Source organism: Cibotium barometz, chromosome 27 (assembly GCF_041138505.1).
Source record: "Cibotium barometz isolate CiBa-2024 chromosome 27, ASM4113850v1, whole genome shotgun sequence".
Classification (NCBI taxonomy): domain Eukaryota; kingdom Viridiplantae; phylum Streptophyta; class Polypodiopsida; order Cyatheales; family Cibotiaceae; genus Cibotium; species Cibotium barometz.
The window spans coordinates 34,079,662-34,096,807 of NC_141072.1; the positions used below are offsets into that span (position 1 = coordinate 34,079,662).

At 46.1% G+C, this 17,146-nt stretch overlaps 1 protein-coding gene across 1 annotated transcript in view; it reads left to right on the top strand.

The window, feature by feature from the left end:
• Positions 1-2,574: 2,574 nt before the first annotated feature.
• Positions 2,575-17,146, top strand: part of LOC147623321 (sodium/proton antiporter 2-like) — a 92,116-nt gene continuing 77,544 nt past the window's right edge. Inside the window, exons 1-4 of the mRNA XM_086821460.1 lie at positions 2,575-2,988; positions 10,419-10,592; positions 10,711-10,839; positions 11,007-11,183. Coding sequence (XP_086677586.1) covers positions 2,701-2,988; positions 10,419-10,592; positions 10,711-10,839; positions 11,007-11,183 — 768 coding nt within the window. The 5' untranslated portion in view covers positions 2,575-2,700. The remainder of the gene's footprint in view (positions 2,989-10,418; positions 10,593-10,710; positions 10,840-11,006; positions 11,184-17,146) is intronic.

Here is a 17,146-nt window from a genome sequence, read left to right on the forward strand (position 1 = left end):
GTTGTAGTTTTGGTCAATCCCCATTTTAGCTATTGGGAAAGAGTAACTAAGTGTGTCATAAGTACTTCATCCACATATAAAAGAAGCACAATAAGACATGCCCTAAATTTAACTTATTATCTAGCAAATCTAGCACCATGGCTTCAAGTGTACTGATGCAAAGTTCAAAAAGAGGGGGTGAGAGTGAGTTTCCTTGTTTCAACTCAATATCATTGTTGCTAGGTAGCTCTAAAATACCATCTCCCATACGCACATGGAATTTCAATTACTCATGTATTTGTGCAATGATAGTAATTTCTCCATTATTCTTCATAGATTCTCTTAGGACAATGCCAAAACTTTATGTGAAATCTACAAAGTAGTTGTATAACCCTTTATTGCCAAGTCGACTTTCCTCCCTGAGCACTATGAGTCAAGTGGTCTTGATAATGATGTGCACATGCCAAAAAACATGCTTCCCTTAGAGCTTGCTTCTTGTTTTTTACCACTGTAGAGGAGAGAGAGAGAGAGAGAGAGAGAGAGAGAGAGAGAGAGAGATTTCAAAGGTAGGCCTGAGAATAAATTAATCATTCCTATAAAATAGGAATGATGAAATAGGAGCTTGCTTCTTGTTTTCTTCCATTGTTGTGTGTGTGTGTGAGAGAGATTTTTCAATGGTAGGCCAAAGAATAAAACAATCATTCCTTTGACATAGGAGACCTAATATCATCATGATTCATGACTATGACCTAAATACGTGCCCTCAATGTTTTTTAAAGGCTCCATTAATTAACACCATGAAAGTTCGTGAGAATAACCTAATCCGCTTCAAATTTAATCAGATCTTCTTCTTTTAAGAATGAAATCACTCTTATTAATGCATCAATAGTCCCCATCCACATGTCCACCATGCCTTTGTCATCGATGTGACTCTCTTTGTTTGCTCTCAGCTTCCTTGTGTGCATAGTAAATCAAAAGAGGAGGGGACGGGGGTCATGGAGGTTGTGACCTTGTTGGTGGGGGCACTAAGCTCTAGAACAAGAGGCTAATAGTTGTGGTGGTGCTCATTGTTGCAAGGATCTCTCTCTTTATACGAGGGTGGCCATTATGTGTGTGTGTGTGTGTGTCTCTCTCTCTCTGTGTCAGTCTTATATACAGGGTAGAAAGAAAGCATGGAGGGTCAGGGTCTTTCTCTCTCAATCTCTCTCAATCTCTCTCAATCTTATATAGAATAGAAAGGAAGTATGCAGAGTTTCTCTCTCTCTCAAGCCGCAATAAGAGCGTGTGATTGTGCCTTCACCTTTGCCTGTCATGTACAACAACTTGTATTTGTAGGTTGTACCTCTCTCTGTTTGTCTTGTACAACAAACCTAGGAGGAGGGGGTGGGAGACCTCTCTGATGTACAAAAAACCTATAGGTTGTACCTCTCTCTATCTTGTACACCAAACCTAGGAGAAGGGGATGGGACACCTCTGTCATGTACAACAAACCTATAGGCTGTACCTCTCTCTGTTTGTCTCCTCGTACAACAAATATATGCCAATGAAGTAGGCAAGGGAGGTGGGACCTAAGGGATAGATTATTAATTAGCCCACCATCAACAGTGGGCATTAATTAATAGAGCACTATGATAGAGTGAATAGCACCCGAAATGCTACTTTTGTTGCTCTCAAATGAGTTATTAAAGGACATTCTAAGGTATCCTAAATGAGCGTCAAAGGTTTTTTATATTCCTTTTATAGAGCAACACATATATGTGAATCCCTTTTTTTGGGGTTAAGTCTTTGTATGTTTGACAACTACCACAATGACCTCATTTCTCTCTCTCTCTCTCTCTCTCTCTTGCTGGGGCATGGATAGGGATGGATATACATCACTCTCTCTCTCTCTCTCTCTCTGGATATACGTCTCTCTCTCTCTCTCTCTCTCTCTCTCTCTCTCATGCACACTGAGATAGGGCATAGTTTGGGCTCGCAAGGGTGCTAGGGATGAATGTCTCTCCATTATGAGGGAGCTTCGCCTATCCCTCCCTCCCCCTTCTCTCTCTCTCTCTAGAGGTATACATGATTAGATGAGAAGAGGTGGGCTTGATCTAGGGGGGCAACACCAATTTGATCTTTGATAGTAATGGAGGGATGTAGAAGGGGGAAAGGGCATATTGTGTGTCGACTAATCACATAGGGTGTCAGGAGGAGGGGGGGGTTCTTAGCATGTGGAGTTGGGGCTGATGGGCGTGTTATGAGGAGTAATTCATGGAATTTAATTCCCACCTTCTCTGCTATTTAGTTGCGGGTGTTTTGGATTCTCCTAGACGTGGGAATTAAATTCCATTAATTACTTCTCATCGAGCTTAAGAGTTTATAAGCCCGAGGAGTTTTCAAAGGATTAGGTGTACTTACCTTTTATGGACCTTACAAATTATAAAGTCCAAAATAATCGATCCCTTGCGTTATTTAAAAGAGCAGACCCAAATATATATGCACCAGCCACAACAAAATAGAACATATTATATTATATTAATTAACAGGTTGCAATTCATGTAAACCGAAATTTTAATTTACATCATATGATAATTGCAGCCTATTTGTCGGGACCGTAGCTCATCAAAAATCACAACCTAGTGAGGATCGCTCTGGCGATACGAAGCCGGTCCTCATTGCAGGGCTACTCTATCAAAATTTCTGAAAAAAACAGAGGGAGAAAGGGGTGACAGAGCGACCATGGCGATGGTACCACCATGCCTGCAGCAGCAGAAGCATTACAACTGTGGTTCGGAAAGAGCTTTGTCCTCCTCTCTGCATTTGGCTAGGCGCAGAGAAAATCATATTTCTGCAGCTTGGAGTCCGCCAACGCTCCGGAAATCCTATCGTGTTCGTTGGCGCAGAAGCTCTGCAGAAACCCTAACCCGCCATCAACAGCCTCCTTCAAACTCCCGCCTCTTCCACCCCTTACTCGTGCGAGCTGCAGCTTCAGCAGAGAGAGATGAAACGCTCCCTCGCCGTTCCGAGGTTAATTCTCTATGCACCCCCTTCATGCAACGTGAGATCACTAAAATGAAATATACTTTGATGTTTGCAATGTTTCATGCTACCAAGCTGTTCCTCGATTCTTCCTCACATGCATGTGAATGAATTGAAATAACATAACATTGGGTATACACGTTGCGGGGGATCACTGGCAGAAGCATCCAGGAATAGCATTCTCATTAAAAATCAGCCAGTTGCGGTGGCAACATAAGGCTCTGGATGCAAGAAGGGCAGGGGCACCAAAGGCCAGCAAGATGCAGTGACAAAGTTTGGATGGTTGGCCCATTAAATTGGGTCAGGTTTCTTTCTAAGGTATTCAGTAGCAGGCAGAAAGGAAGGGGCTCTTACTTCAAAGACTCATATAAGCCGTCGGTCTGACCTAGACTGACTTTGACCTGCCTTGGATATGGTGTGGGGTGATTCAGATCAGATGGAGGAAAGAGTATGAGCATGATATGCCTTGAGTGTCCTCAATAGCCTATGTACATCTAGGCCTCCAAATCTTCCAAATCGTCAAGCTGTCCAGCCTTTTTACTACCCATCTGGACTCAATTTTGCCAGGCCACTAGATTGTTCTATTGACTGCATGCTGGCTGAGCAGGTTGCATGCTCAACCTACTCAGCACACTTTTCACGACGGAATTAACGCACAAAACTGAATGAAGATGTACAGAAAATAGAGAGAGAGAGGGGGAGAGGAGAGGACACAGTATTGGGTCCCAAATACTCTCTGTAGGGCCCCACCACGAATGGTGTATTTGCTTTATTAGAATGATGTAAATCTGAAAAGAAAATACAGAAATCTTGACCTTTCTTGGTTGAGAAATCTCTGCCCTTGACCTGAAGTCCTTCACCCCTTTGCGTTAGCAAGCCCTTGGCTGTCCTGGCCCTTTGGTTGCTTGAGCACTTGGTGAATTATGAGATAACACAATGGGATCGTGGTTCTCCTATTTATACTTCTCATGAACAGTAGTCGGCCAGCTCTTATCTTGGTGGCCAGCTCTTATCCTGGTGGCCAGGTTCAGTTTCTGTCCACGACCGACCCTAAAATCAGCATTAAATGCTGAAAATTCACATAAAAAACCTGTGCTTTTCTCCCTTGATGGCTGGGCATCATGCGCCTGAATCTCCAAGAGCTGGACACTGAATCTATGCTGTTTTGGGGACTGGGCAGCCTATATGGGTTGCCCCAAACTTGCCCTACAACCCTCATAACACTAGATGTGTTGTTGGCTGCCCTTGGCATGCCCCTAGGGCTTTGGGGGCTGTCCTACAGCCCTTCCATGGCCGGTGGGTTCAGCCAGGGCCTTCCTGGTCCTCATGGGGGTGGTTTCACACCATCCCCATACCCACACTAAGACTTGGGGTAGCCCTATGGGCCGGCCCCTATTCCTAAAAGCAAACCCTAACTATCTACACAATGATCTGGCATCCAGTACCATACCAAATACATAGAATCACTGACATCATTCCAGAGGGAGACTCACAACGCGGACTGGCACTGTTTCATGTGCAGGACCCTGACCTTGGACTCATGTGCAGGACAATGCACACTTGACCTCGGACGACTGAGATGGATCCCTGGCTGACTCGTCCCGGATTGGGCTCACATGGGACCAGTTTACCATCCCAGGTCCTACACCTTCTATGCATCCAAGTGCGGGATGCACGTGACAGCAAAATCTATGGGCTTCTCATATTTTACTTCATGTAACCTATATTTGTATGGGGAAGGGAGGTTCTAGTTTCTGAGTTGTTTACATTCTTATCCTTGTAAGGGTTAGACACTGCCCTTGAGCACTTTGCCAAGTGGTAAGACTTCCCATTCAACATGGCAACAACAGTTCAGAGTATTCTTTTGGAAAAATTTAAAGGCCATGATTTTTATACATGGCAAGTGAAAATGAAATTTGCTCTCATGAAGGAGGAGTTTGGGGTATTGCCAATGGACAAATACCGAAGCCTACAACAAGAGAAGGAGAAATTGCATGGAGCACCAAAGATGAAAAATCTTTTGGCATGATTGCTTTGGGTCTTGATGACCACATCTCCACTACTTATGAGATAGTTGAGAGCTCTCTCTGGAGGGCTCACACCCAATTCCCTGGCCATAGAGTCAATAGTGTGTGCAATCATAGACTCAGCCTTTGTGGCCTCCATAAGCTTATGAACCTGCAGGTTCTCATGAAACATATTCAGCTCTTCCATTTGCTTTGAGGGTGTTGTCCCACATGTGTCTGCTTCTCCACATAACGTGTATGCATATGCGTGTTACCCAAAGCGTCAGAAGCATGTGTACCACTTGGCTGGCCATGTGAACTACGCCCTTGCCCACTCTGAGCATGGGTTTCCATAGTGTATGATGGCTGTTCACACATAGTCCAATGCCCAAAAATGACCGTTTCCCCACTGAGAAGAGGGAAATAACCGTGCTTTGATACCACCATCGTACCACCAGTTAGGCGTGAACGTTCTTGGGCACCGTCTCGTGAACAACAAGCTTGTCAACACTTAAATATAGACCAACAACAATGCAACAACCGATAGTTGAGAGTACACAACATTGCTCAAGATAACAGTGCAAAGATAGAGATTGCACATTATACCACCACTAGGGCCATGAACGGGCCGAACCCCCCTCAATACTGTTCTAGATTATTGGAAGTATTTAATGTGTGTTCAAAGTTCCAAGGGCTTTCCAGCCAGATATTCCATGCAATGCAAATAATGAATACATGTTACCCGAACAAGAGTGTGTGTCGGAGTAGAATGTTGTTGCAGGACTCTTCAAGAGAGTCAAAATGACCAGACCAACAACCTCACACACGTGGAGTGGAGTGAACACAAAACTGTCAGTCTGAGACCGCACACCAACATGTGCTTTCGTACTAGAGCCTGGCTCACTCCCTAGAGCCTGGCTCACTCCCTCACAGAGACTGTGGTGCAGGTCCTAGAAGCACAAGTACACAAACAGGTACTCAGTGTGTGACAATTATGCGAATAGGTGCTGGTAGAAGAGCAGGTACTCAAGCAGGTACTAGGTGCTGCAGGTAGAAGCCGGCACAATAGGTAGACTGCAAGTACAGAGTCAGTGCAGGAGCAGGTGCAGCAGCAGGTACTGTCGAATACAGCAGTAGTTGCAGCAGCTACTGTCGAGTATGGTAATAGGTACATAACGGGTACAGCAGATGGGGTAGCAGGTACCATGTGCGGCAATACAGAACAGTCAGGTACTGTAGGTGCCTTAACAGTGCAGTTGGGTTCAGCAGGTGCTGGTTGAATGCAGCACAACAGTAGAGAGCAGTCAGGTACTGTACAGGTACAGCAAATGGTGCAAAAACTGGTATGGCAGCAGGTACACATACAACAGGTACCGTAGGTACAAGAAGTACGGTGGGTGCTGTCAGAATATGCAGCGGAGATGAAGACAAGATCTGAAAACGCAAGAGCAAGTGCACTACAGAAAAACACAGCAATAGAGAGGGAGAGAGAGAGAGAGAGAGGCGTGTAACTCTGCTATATACACAAGAAAATCCCGAATACCCGAATACAAAGTGTGTGGGGGCTAGGGGCCATTTTATATGGCCCCTATGAGCCAGTCGGCCAGCACAAAAGGCAGCCGACAGCAGCCATAAGGCTCACGACCTGCTCCACCATCAGTCGGCCAGCACTTATCTGTCGGCCAGCAGACAGAGAGGGTCGGGGAGCAGTAGAACCAGTCGGCCATGTCAGAGAAAACAGTCCAGCAGTCGGCCATTACAATTGGATCAGCCAAGAGCCACAGGACAGCCTCCCACACCAGAAAAAATAGGGAAAAAATATGGATAGTGGGGAAAAATGAGAAAACACCTAAATCGGGCGGGCACACCCACAACAGAGGCCTTGGTCTAAATATACAGATAGGAGATGATTGGTAACACCCCCTCTTAGCTCCTGGATGTGGAACCAACCCCAGGGAGCTGGAGTGCCGCCGGAGCATAGCCTAAAATAGAGACTTCGTGAAGAGGTCGACTGCATTGTCCTCCGTCGAACAGAACTCTAGCAAGATGTCATTAGCAACGAGCTTTTCACGAACAAAATGCCTCTAGATGACCGTGGGTTCCACCAGTGGAAACCCAATCCTGCCAAGCAACCTCTGCAACCTCACCACCTCGCAAGCAGCACCACAAGCAGCCCGGTACTTGGCCTTTGTCGACGACAAGGCAATAGATGGCTGCCTCTTACTGCTCCATGAAACCGCTCTTGAGCCAAGGGAAAAACTGTAGCTTGATGTCAAGGTCCTCGTGTCTGGCTCTCCTCCCCAAACCGAGTCACTCCAATCGTGGAGTTTGACTCCATCCATCAATCCCCCTCCTGTGTAAAAGAGTCCAAGATCCTTCGCATGCTGCAGAAACCACAAGATACGCAATTCTGCCTCCCAAAGAGTCCTCTGCAAACATGAGCTCAACAGCCTCATCAGGAAAAGCTCCCATCCAATCGTATTCAGCAACCAGATCAATGAACCATTTTGCTTTCGAGTCAAGGAGGCATCATACTGCTCACAAGGATCAACACCTATTACGGTGGGATGCCAAGTCCTGGAAACCTGCTGAAGACCACTCAAGGCCTTCGAAAACTTGTAAACCACCCCCTCTGAATCCGGAACCACTAAGCCTGGAGAATGTGTAACATCCACCTCCTTCTGCAAGTAATCAACTGCCACCTGCCTAGCCTTCCAAAAGGTCCTCGTGGAAAGAACTTCCTCGACTACAGGAATTTCTTTGTCCTGAATGCTACGAGACATCAGAGCATAGGTTACCTGTAAAGTTTCCTCTTACTGACGAACAAAAGAACTACCAACATCTGTACTGGAAAGTTCATGCCAATTGCTGCCATCAACTGGCAAGCCATCCACCATGTGGTTCGGGAAAGCCTGCGCCTGCAGCGTATCCACACTTAAGTGGCCATTACTAGACTGCCACTCATCACTAGCCATGAAAAAATCTGTCATAGCTCGCTGGGCGGGGTGGATCTTGGTGTGCTGTCCTGGCTCATAGGAGAGCCTCTTGATGGCGTCTGAGCTCCAATAAGAAAAGCCCCAAACACCTCTGATCCTCAAACTGCATCACATGTCGTAATGGTCCAAAACCCTCTCGGAAGAGACACCAGTATCTCCCTCGTATCACATAGTACACAGTACATCGGCATTTGCAGCGCTCCTCTGACTCCACTTCCTGGTGACATAGCTGACAAATGCGGTCTTTTGGCTTCATCCCCTCGTATCTCATCTCCCTCGTATCTCATAGTACACAGTACATCGGCATTTGCAGTGCTCCTCTGACTCCACTTCCTGGTGACATAGCTGACAAATGCGGTCTTTTGGCTTCATCCCCTCGTATCTGCCAGCCTCTACCCTCAGCTGATGTGATGAAGTGCAGATCTGTCCAATGGCACTGCGAATGCCATGTGAGAGATGGGTGTCCATGTATGTAGACCGTGTCACAAAGCCATCTGGGGAGAGATGTAGAAAATGGTCCCGATGGTGGGCCATCTTTGTGCCTAGTGGTAGGGGGGGGCTGGACCATGTCCTTTTTGCATGTAGCCTCACGATGTCCATCCTGATCACCCTATTCTGCTCAGAGCGACTAAGGTCCAAGAAGGGGCAGTCCAGGCTGTAATCAAATGGAGGGAGTGCATCAATCGTCATGCCATGTAATCTCAGCCAGGTACACATCTGGGTGTACCAACATCGTGTATCGCCGTCTGTTGCTAACTGCCTAGAAGAGATAAGTGCTAGGTGGGGGTTATCTCTGTCTCCCATATCCTCTGCAAAAATGTCACTGGCTGGAACATGGCTTCGGTAACCACTGGTGCGGCTCCTATCTCTGCTCTGACAATCTCATGAGGTACCGATGGTTTGCTCCGAATCATGCGTGCGATCATAATCACCGGTGGTTTCTCTAGTACCTGCCATCCATCATAGAAATCTCTCTCTGGTCCGACCTGGTCGAGAAGCGGCTCCCTCCTCGTGAGGCTGGGTCCCCATATGGGTGAACCATATAAGAGTGTAGGTGTGACCAATGTGTCAAACAACCAGAGTTTGGTGCGTGGCTCCTGAAACTGAATGTAGGCACATTGTCTCTCTAGTGCCCCTAGGGCTGCATATCCACGTGCCAATCTAGCCTCTGCTGCCTGCCTCATAGAGAACTATGGTCTGCTGAATGTGACTCCTAGGTACACATGATCTGGTGTACTCCACTGATTCACCTCTAAAAGTGAACTGATGGTCGGATCTAGTCACCCAGGCCTGTGCGGTATTGAAGACCATAATCTTAGTCTTCCCAAGGTTCACTGTGAGGTCCCTATCTACACAAAACGACTGCAAAGCATCCAAATGCTGTTGCAAACCTTGAGGGGAGTCTGCAATAAGTAAACGTCTTCCAAAAGACTGAACTCGGCCTATGAGACAAATCAGTGTACCTGTGTGGGGTATCCTCTGTCATCCCAACAAAATGAAAAAGTACTGAACTAAAAAGCTGAATCTGGGTGTGCAATAAGTACAATGAGTGGGGGAGGGGATGGAGCTCTACTACTAGGAGAATGCAAAGCTATATGCATGGAGTATACAATCATGATATGCAACCTAGCTAGCTCCATCCTGTACCATACTAGGGGTATAAAATGGTATACAACATCAATGAAGGGGGTGTCCAGAGCTCCCTGAAGAACATGCCTGGTTCTGCTCTGAAGCGAGCCAGTCGCTTCGCACCCTCTCTGTGAAACTGAGCTCTGATCTCTGTCATCTCTCTCTGGTATAGGCGTGGTGACCAAAAGCCAGGTGTCCTCTGTCTCTTGCGGACTCTGAGTGTCTCTGCTCTCTCTGGAGAGTAATTCCCTGCTGTGTAGGGGGGGAGAGAGAGAGAGAGAGAGAGAGTCATATTAACGTCTACAGAATGCCTTGAAGGCATATGGGACCAAAAACCGGTACCTCACAGTCATTACAATCCACTGCGGGGTGCACTTACGCACAAGCAAAAGATTAATGAAAACCCTAGGATGATAAACAACTATCTGTGATACAAAAAATGCCGATGGCACATTAGAATGCTAGTCAATTGGGTGTAGTTTTACGGAAGTCCTCGATTATTGCCCTTACGGAGAGAGAGAGCGAGAGAGTTATATTAATGTCTTCAAAAGACCACTAGGGTCCGTGAGACCAAAAATATGTTACAAAGTATCCATAGGTTACAATGATCCTGGTAAATAACATAAATTTAAAAGAACCTAAAACTAACAGCATCGGCTGCATACAAGTAAGTAGTTGTCTTGACACATATTCCATTTGCTTTATGTCAAACCCAATAATAATAATTATAAATTCTAGTTTGTATTGATATGTAGGTTATGCCTTACTATTTTGTGTTTTGATTCAGGACCTTGGTTCTTCTGATGTCTGCGACCCATTGTGCTCTGTGGATGAGATGAGCTCACTTGATTATGAATCAAATTATAAGCCCAGAACTGATTTACTGAAGACTGTGGCAATCAGTGCTAGTGTTTTGGCAGGAGTTGCATTCATAAACCATTCATGGGTGGCAGAGAACCAGGTCTTGTATTGTTGTGTTTGCTTTTTGGAATTGGGCTTTATAATGGTTGAAGATTAGCTTTTACAGACCTTTGCTACAAACATTTCGACCTTTTTTGTCATGTGATGACTTAATGCAGGACCTGGCCATGGTACTGGTGTTTATATTGGGCTATGCTGGTGTCATCTTTGAAGAATCTCTTGCCTTCAATAAGAGTGGAGTGGGGCTTTTAATGGCTGTCACTCTGTGGGTCATTCGTAGTGCTGGGGTAAGCTTACTTGCATGTTTTTGCTGCTCAACCATCCTGTGTTTACCCCATTTGTTAAGCATATGTAACTAAACATACAAACATACTTGTGTGGGTGTGTGGGGGGGGTGTGTGCGCGCACATGCTATTCGCTTGACTTTCTTAAAGTTGTATGTTCATTTTTGCAGGCCCCAAGTCCTGACGAGACCATTGCTCAACTGACAGAGTCGTCTGCAGAAGTAAGTGAAATAGTGTTTTTCTTGCTGGGTGCAATGACAATAGTGGAGATAATAGACGCGCACCAAGGCTTCAAGCTTATCACCAACTCGATCTCTACTCGAAAACCTCGAAGCCTCTTGTGGGTGGTATGGTGTGGATTTTTTTTTTCTTTCAAGATTAGCCTATGCATGTGGTGGTATTGTTATGGCATGCCTTGATTTGGTGGCATCTGGCAAGTTTTTAGTGTGCTATTAAAATCAAACCAAGCTGCACAGAAATATCTGGTCTCATGCTGTTGCAGCGTCCTGCCTCCACTTGCGTCAGAAATCATTGTAAAAGGCTCCAGATGCAGTACTGGTGCTGACAGTCTGACTGGCATCAACATCTGCAGCTTCTCAAAACATTCTTGTTTCACTGGTGTTCAGTAGAACACCACACCTTCTTGGTTGCTCCAGTGAGGGGGTTTTTCTCCTCATGCATAAGGCTCCACAAACCTGCAGATTTTGAGTGAGAACATGTGCTTCATGCCCATCACGGAATATCGACTGTTGATTACTCCGCTGAACTTGTATATACTGGTGATGGAGGAACAAAGAGGGCACATAAGAGGAAGAAATAAAAAGCATCCGCTTTTAATAGCTTTCATTCAGAAAAGTGTCACCTTTTTTTTTCCCATTTCAATTACAGAGGCTGTCCCCCCAATATTTAGGGCTTGAATCCTTGACTCCGGCATGTCCCATTGATCCACTCCCCCAATGTCTAGGGAGAAGTTCCTTATGTGAGCTGAGATTAACTAGTAGAGAGAGGCCAAAAAGGCATGTGAAATTAAAACAGGAGTACATCCTGCTAGACACCTCATGTAGGGGAACTGGAGGTGTCTAATACACCCCCATATAATGTAGTGTAAATGAAAGAAATGGAGTATATCATACCAGAAACCCCATGTACATCATGCCAGATATGTAGGGAAACTGGAGGTGTCTATAATACATCCGCATACAATATAGTGTAAATGAAATAAATGGAAAACAATACACAGATCTGTTTGCTGGACGGGTTTGTATGCCTAAATCCCCTGGGGCTTTGATGTCTCTGAAACAGGTCCAAAATCTGTATACAAATATGCTCTATGAATCTCAGTCATGGGCAATGTGCCAAAGTCTGTTGTGAAATAGTTTGAGGATTGGAGGCAGGTGGTCTTAGCACAGGATCTGATGTGAGAGAATGGAGTTGTGAAGGAGCATGGCCAGTGCCATGATGCCTCAAGTATGTCTGAAATTTGTCTCTGTTGAAAGGGCTAGCATGACAAAAGGCCATCATATGGCCGGAGGCTTCACTCATAAAGCCATAAGCCATAACTTCTAAGGGCTTAGGTGGCCTTCATGCTAGCATCGCCTCCAAGCATGCTCAGCCATAAGATCAGTGAAAGCACACTGCAACGGCAATTGCCTGCAGGTGTGCTCGCTCATGAGATGGGCCAAAGCAGGCCACTCAACAAGCACAGTGCTTAACAGCCACCCATCAACAAAATGGGCCACTAAGTGGTGCCAAAAAGAGCCTAAGGACATTGTGGCTCAACCAACTCATGAGAGATGCCTAGACAAGAAAATTGTATCCCAGGCCGCAGCCCAAGAGAGCCAGCAAACATGTGCCTTTTGGCTCCAAGTGCACTTGGTTTAACGGCAACTATGCCTTGGGCCTTTGTGCCAACCCCTTAGGCAGTAGCCTGGCCGACGACGTGCTTTTTGGCTCCAAATGCTTTTGGCAAGATGGCAACTACGCCTTGGGCCTTTGTGCCAACCCGTTGATCGCCCACTAGCCTGGCTGGCAGCTTCCAGCATATACAAGGCCCCACCAAACAGCCACAGCAGCTATCACAGGAAATAATGGAAACCCTTTAGGCGCCCACTAGCGGCTATCGCAGCAAATTATGAAAACCCCTGAGGCGCCCACTTGCCTGGCCGGAAGCTTCCAGCATATGCAAGGCCCCACCAAACAGCCACAGCAGCCAATGCACCAAATAATGCCAACCCCTTAGGTGCCCACTAGCCTGGCCAGCGGCTTCCAGCATATGCAAGCCCCCATCAAACAGCCACAGCAGCTAATGCAGCAGATACTGGTGTTTGCTTCCCACGGCCAGTGCCAACACATGCCCACAGCACTCAGCAGCTTTGGGTAGCATAATAGCTGCCACCTGTGCATGCTAGGCCATGCCATTGGCAACACAGGTCCTAACCAGACAGCTGTGCATCTATGTGCAATAAAACAACAGAAAAAAGCAACCGTAGTGGTGAGCCTGCCTCTTTATTTTTGTAAACTCAGGCTTCTCCATCAGCGCAAATGGCTCCAGCCTGTGCTTTACAAACAATGCACTAGCGTTTCTTTTATGTGTATCGTCCCAAGGTGTGTACACAGCCTGGTGCTTAGTCCATACTTAAGATATCTGCATCTTCAGGAGCACACCATCACACCTTCACTACTGCTCAGCCTCAACACTGTTGTGGAAGCCATCTCTCCCAACTGACAGGACCGCAGCCGCAGCCAGCAGCTCCCAACAGGGTGTATAAACCCCTACCTTGGCAGCTGACAGGGGCTCCAAGCTTGGCCCCAACGCTGAAGGCTGCCAGCCTTGTCCAGCACCAACACCTCTACAGGGTGTCAAATCCGGGCACTCGTTACGCATGTGTCCTTTTTCTTCGCAGATGAAGCAACGTCCCTCCTTCTTGAGCTTCAAAGCCTTAAGGAGACGTTTCTTCTTCGCTGGTGTCGAAGTTGAATTCTTCGAAGGTTGGCCCGAAGACTTTTCTTCAGTCGTGCTAGCCATTGGTGCGGAGAACTTTCTTTTGTTCTTGTTTCCCCTGGTACAAGACTCGAAACCTGCAAACAAACCAAACAAACATGATGGGGGTGCAGGCCTGACTCGCTCCCAACCTCGACAGTCGTGGGCAAGCCCACAAGTCTTGGCTGTCCCCACAGAGCCACGAGCTGAGCTAACTAGATGGACACACCGACCAATCTCTACCTCGTGATGTCCCATACGGCCACGAAGCTACCCTCGCGGGCCTCGAGACTGTTGCTGGCTTCGGCTGTATGAAGCAGGTGCATGTCTGCACTAGATCTAGGCTCCTGACCATAGAGCTCTCACAAAGATACGCAAGACTCTATATCCCTAATGACTAACCTTGGCCACCCTTTTATAGGCTCTTGGCCGGTCATCAGGCGTCCACACTTGGGCGCCCGCCCGTCCATACTTGGGTGCCCGCCCGTTAGTCTATCCCTAACTCAGCTCGCCAATCAGCCTGCCTAGCTCCAAGCTTCCCCAAACCTCGAAGCTAGTCTTGTGTGCGTGTAGCACACGGTAGATACACACTGTGCACATGACACAGGGCCTGCCCAAAACGATCAAAACCTCTAGAAGGGCCTACCAAAATCATCATATGCTTAACGTTTTCCAACCCCCTCACATGGTGCTTTTTCTAAGCTAAAAGTAAAGATAATGTAAAATGCTTTAATGCTTGCTTTTTTAATGCTTTATCCCCACTCGAAAACAGAGAGAGAAAAAGATGATGAATATCTGTTAGATCTCAGCCTTAGCAGCTAAAGCAGGCTATAGGTCTCTGTCGCCCTAGCTTCAGAATGCCAGATTCACCTTGTGCAGAATCTCCCTATTGTAGAAATGGTTGATGGTTGAGGGTGGGTGGGTGGCCTTTATATTGGAGGCCTGGGGCTGGCTGGCCAGCCCTACACCTCCATGACCAGCCCATGACCATGGTCCTACATGGCAAGTCGGACAGTCCGTGAGGGTCACCTTTTGGTCCTGACACCCTGGTGTCTAGAGAGTATGGACAACTCGGTGGACAAGTACAAGCTAAATGAAAGGGATATTGTCCAATGCATTTTATTGCATGGCATACCTGCATGCCAAGAACTATTTTGGTGTGAAATGTTTTACTACTTGCAAGATCTATATGTATAGTTTACGAGCAGGGGACGGCCCTTGTGACTGGGCATAAATCTTCTGACCGTCGTGCTTGTGGGATGTAGACAGGTGGTAAGTGTGACTCTAAACTTTTTGTTTATTTAATTAAGAGTTATGACTTATTTTTCTGTTTTGCTGGTTCACACTTCATTGAAGCGTGAGCAAATAGGTTATAGTGACTTTAGTTCACACTTCATTAAAGTGTGGGTGGACAGTTTAGAAGTGAGTTTGGGCCTTTTATATTTTCGGCAAGCTAGGCAATTAAACAAGCTTCCTTTTTCATTAATGATGATGTGGGCATTAGGCACTTGTGTGGTCACCTGTATGGGCACCCTCTCATTGATGGAGAGGTGTGGCCTCATGTGAGGTGGACCAATTGGCGATCACCTTCCTTATGGAACCTCACGACTCTATCCATGCTCTCTCTCTCTTTCTCTCAATTTCATGACTGTGAACAACCTTAATCAGCAAGCAAATGCACTTAAAAACATATCAAACAGTTTGCGCATCTTGCCTTGGCTACTCCTGCTACCTACGCCTATCTCCTATACCGCTGAATGTACTTGCTGTGGAAACCTGGATACTGGCTGTACAGTTGTACCATGTTGCTGTACCTGCTGTGCATACCTAAACAGGCCGTACTGCTGCGCCATCATCATTGTGCTGGACTCTCTGCCGTGAACACTTTTGTGCACCAGAAAATCAGCAAATTCCATTTTCTGCTGCACAATGGAGCTTGCAAGAGTGCCCATGGCCATTGGAAGGAGGAAAAATTTGAGAAACCCTAATTTTCAGAAGCCCTAACTCAGCTGAAACCGTAATATTCAAAAACCCTTACCCTAATTCGGCTGAGAGTGCTTTAGTGCATTTTATCGCCAACATTCTGGGTATTTGCCTGCATTTCGATCGCATTTATGAGTAAGAGCTTGCTGAGGGCCTCTTTGCCATCATGCCCTCTATGAGATCTTGCTTTGGTGGTGTTATTTTGGGTTTTTTAAAGGTTATTTTGGAATGCATAGAGAGAGCTGTCTATGCATGCATAATAGAGCTCATAGAGAGCCCTAGACATCCATAGAGCTCTCTATGTATAAAGCTCATAGAGATGTCTATGCATGCATAGATCTCATAGAGAGCCTTATCCATGCATATAGCTCTCTATGCATGGAAGGAGCTCTCTATGCATGGACTCTACATTTGCTCTACATTTGCATACTTGGTTATTAAAGTCTCTTGCCTCGGCTTGGCCCACACACATACACATTTATGTGTATGGATGCAAGTGGAGCATAGTTGCTTGGGACAATTGGGGAGTAAGGGTCTCCACGACTAAAGCTTGGATTTTGACATTCTGCATTGGCACAAATAGGTTTTGAAATTTGTTTTCATTGCATAATTGTCATGGAAATATGGCTTGTATTGCCATGAAGCTTAAATCCTTGCTAATACAATATATCACTAAGGGGGTCGGCCCTTTGTGTATGGATGCAAGTGGAGCATAGTTGCTTGGGACAATTGGGGAGTAAGGGTCTCCATGACTAAAGCTTGGATTTTGACATTCTGCATTGGCACAAATAGGTTTTGAAATTTGTTTTCATTGCATAATTGTCATGGAAATATGGCTTGTATTGCCATGAAGCTTAAATCCTTGCTAATACAATATATCACTAAGGGGGTCGGCCCTTTCCGGCCCTAGTGCCTATGTCATTGGAACTTCAACATTGCTATCTTGTTTGTTTTTGTGCCATTTCATAGTGTTTATCGGTATTAAGAGTTCAAGTGTGTGACAAGATTGTGCTCAACCCCGTCCGGGGTATTTCATTGGTATCAGAGCCTAGGATCTTCCTCCATTTTGTGGAGCAGACGATCTTATCTTGCATATACTATTGGTAGTGCTTTTAAGCATTATGGCAGTTAGTGATGTGAATGTATATTTAAGAAGCCAATGTATTCCATGGTGGCTATGCACATGAGGGATAGCCGTTCTGCGGTAAAGGGAAAGGCAGTGGTGACTGAAACCGAAAGGGGACCCGGAACAATTGAATAGACCAACACTTCAAATACGAAAGACAGAGCACACAACACAGCGAAGGAACCTTAAATAATACAATAACACCACACTACTTTATTCAC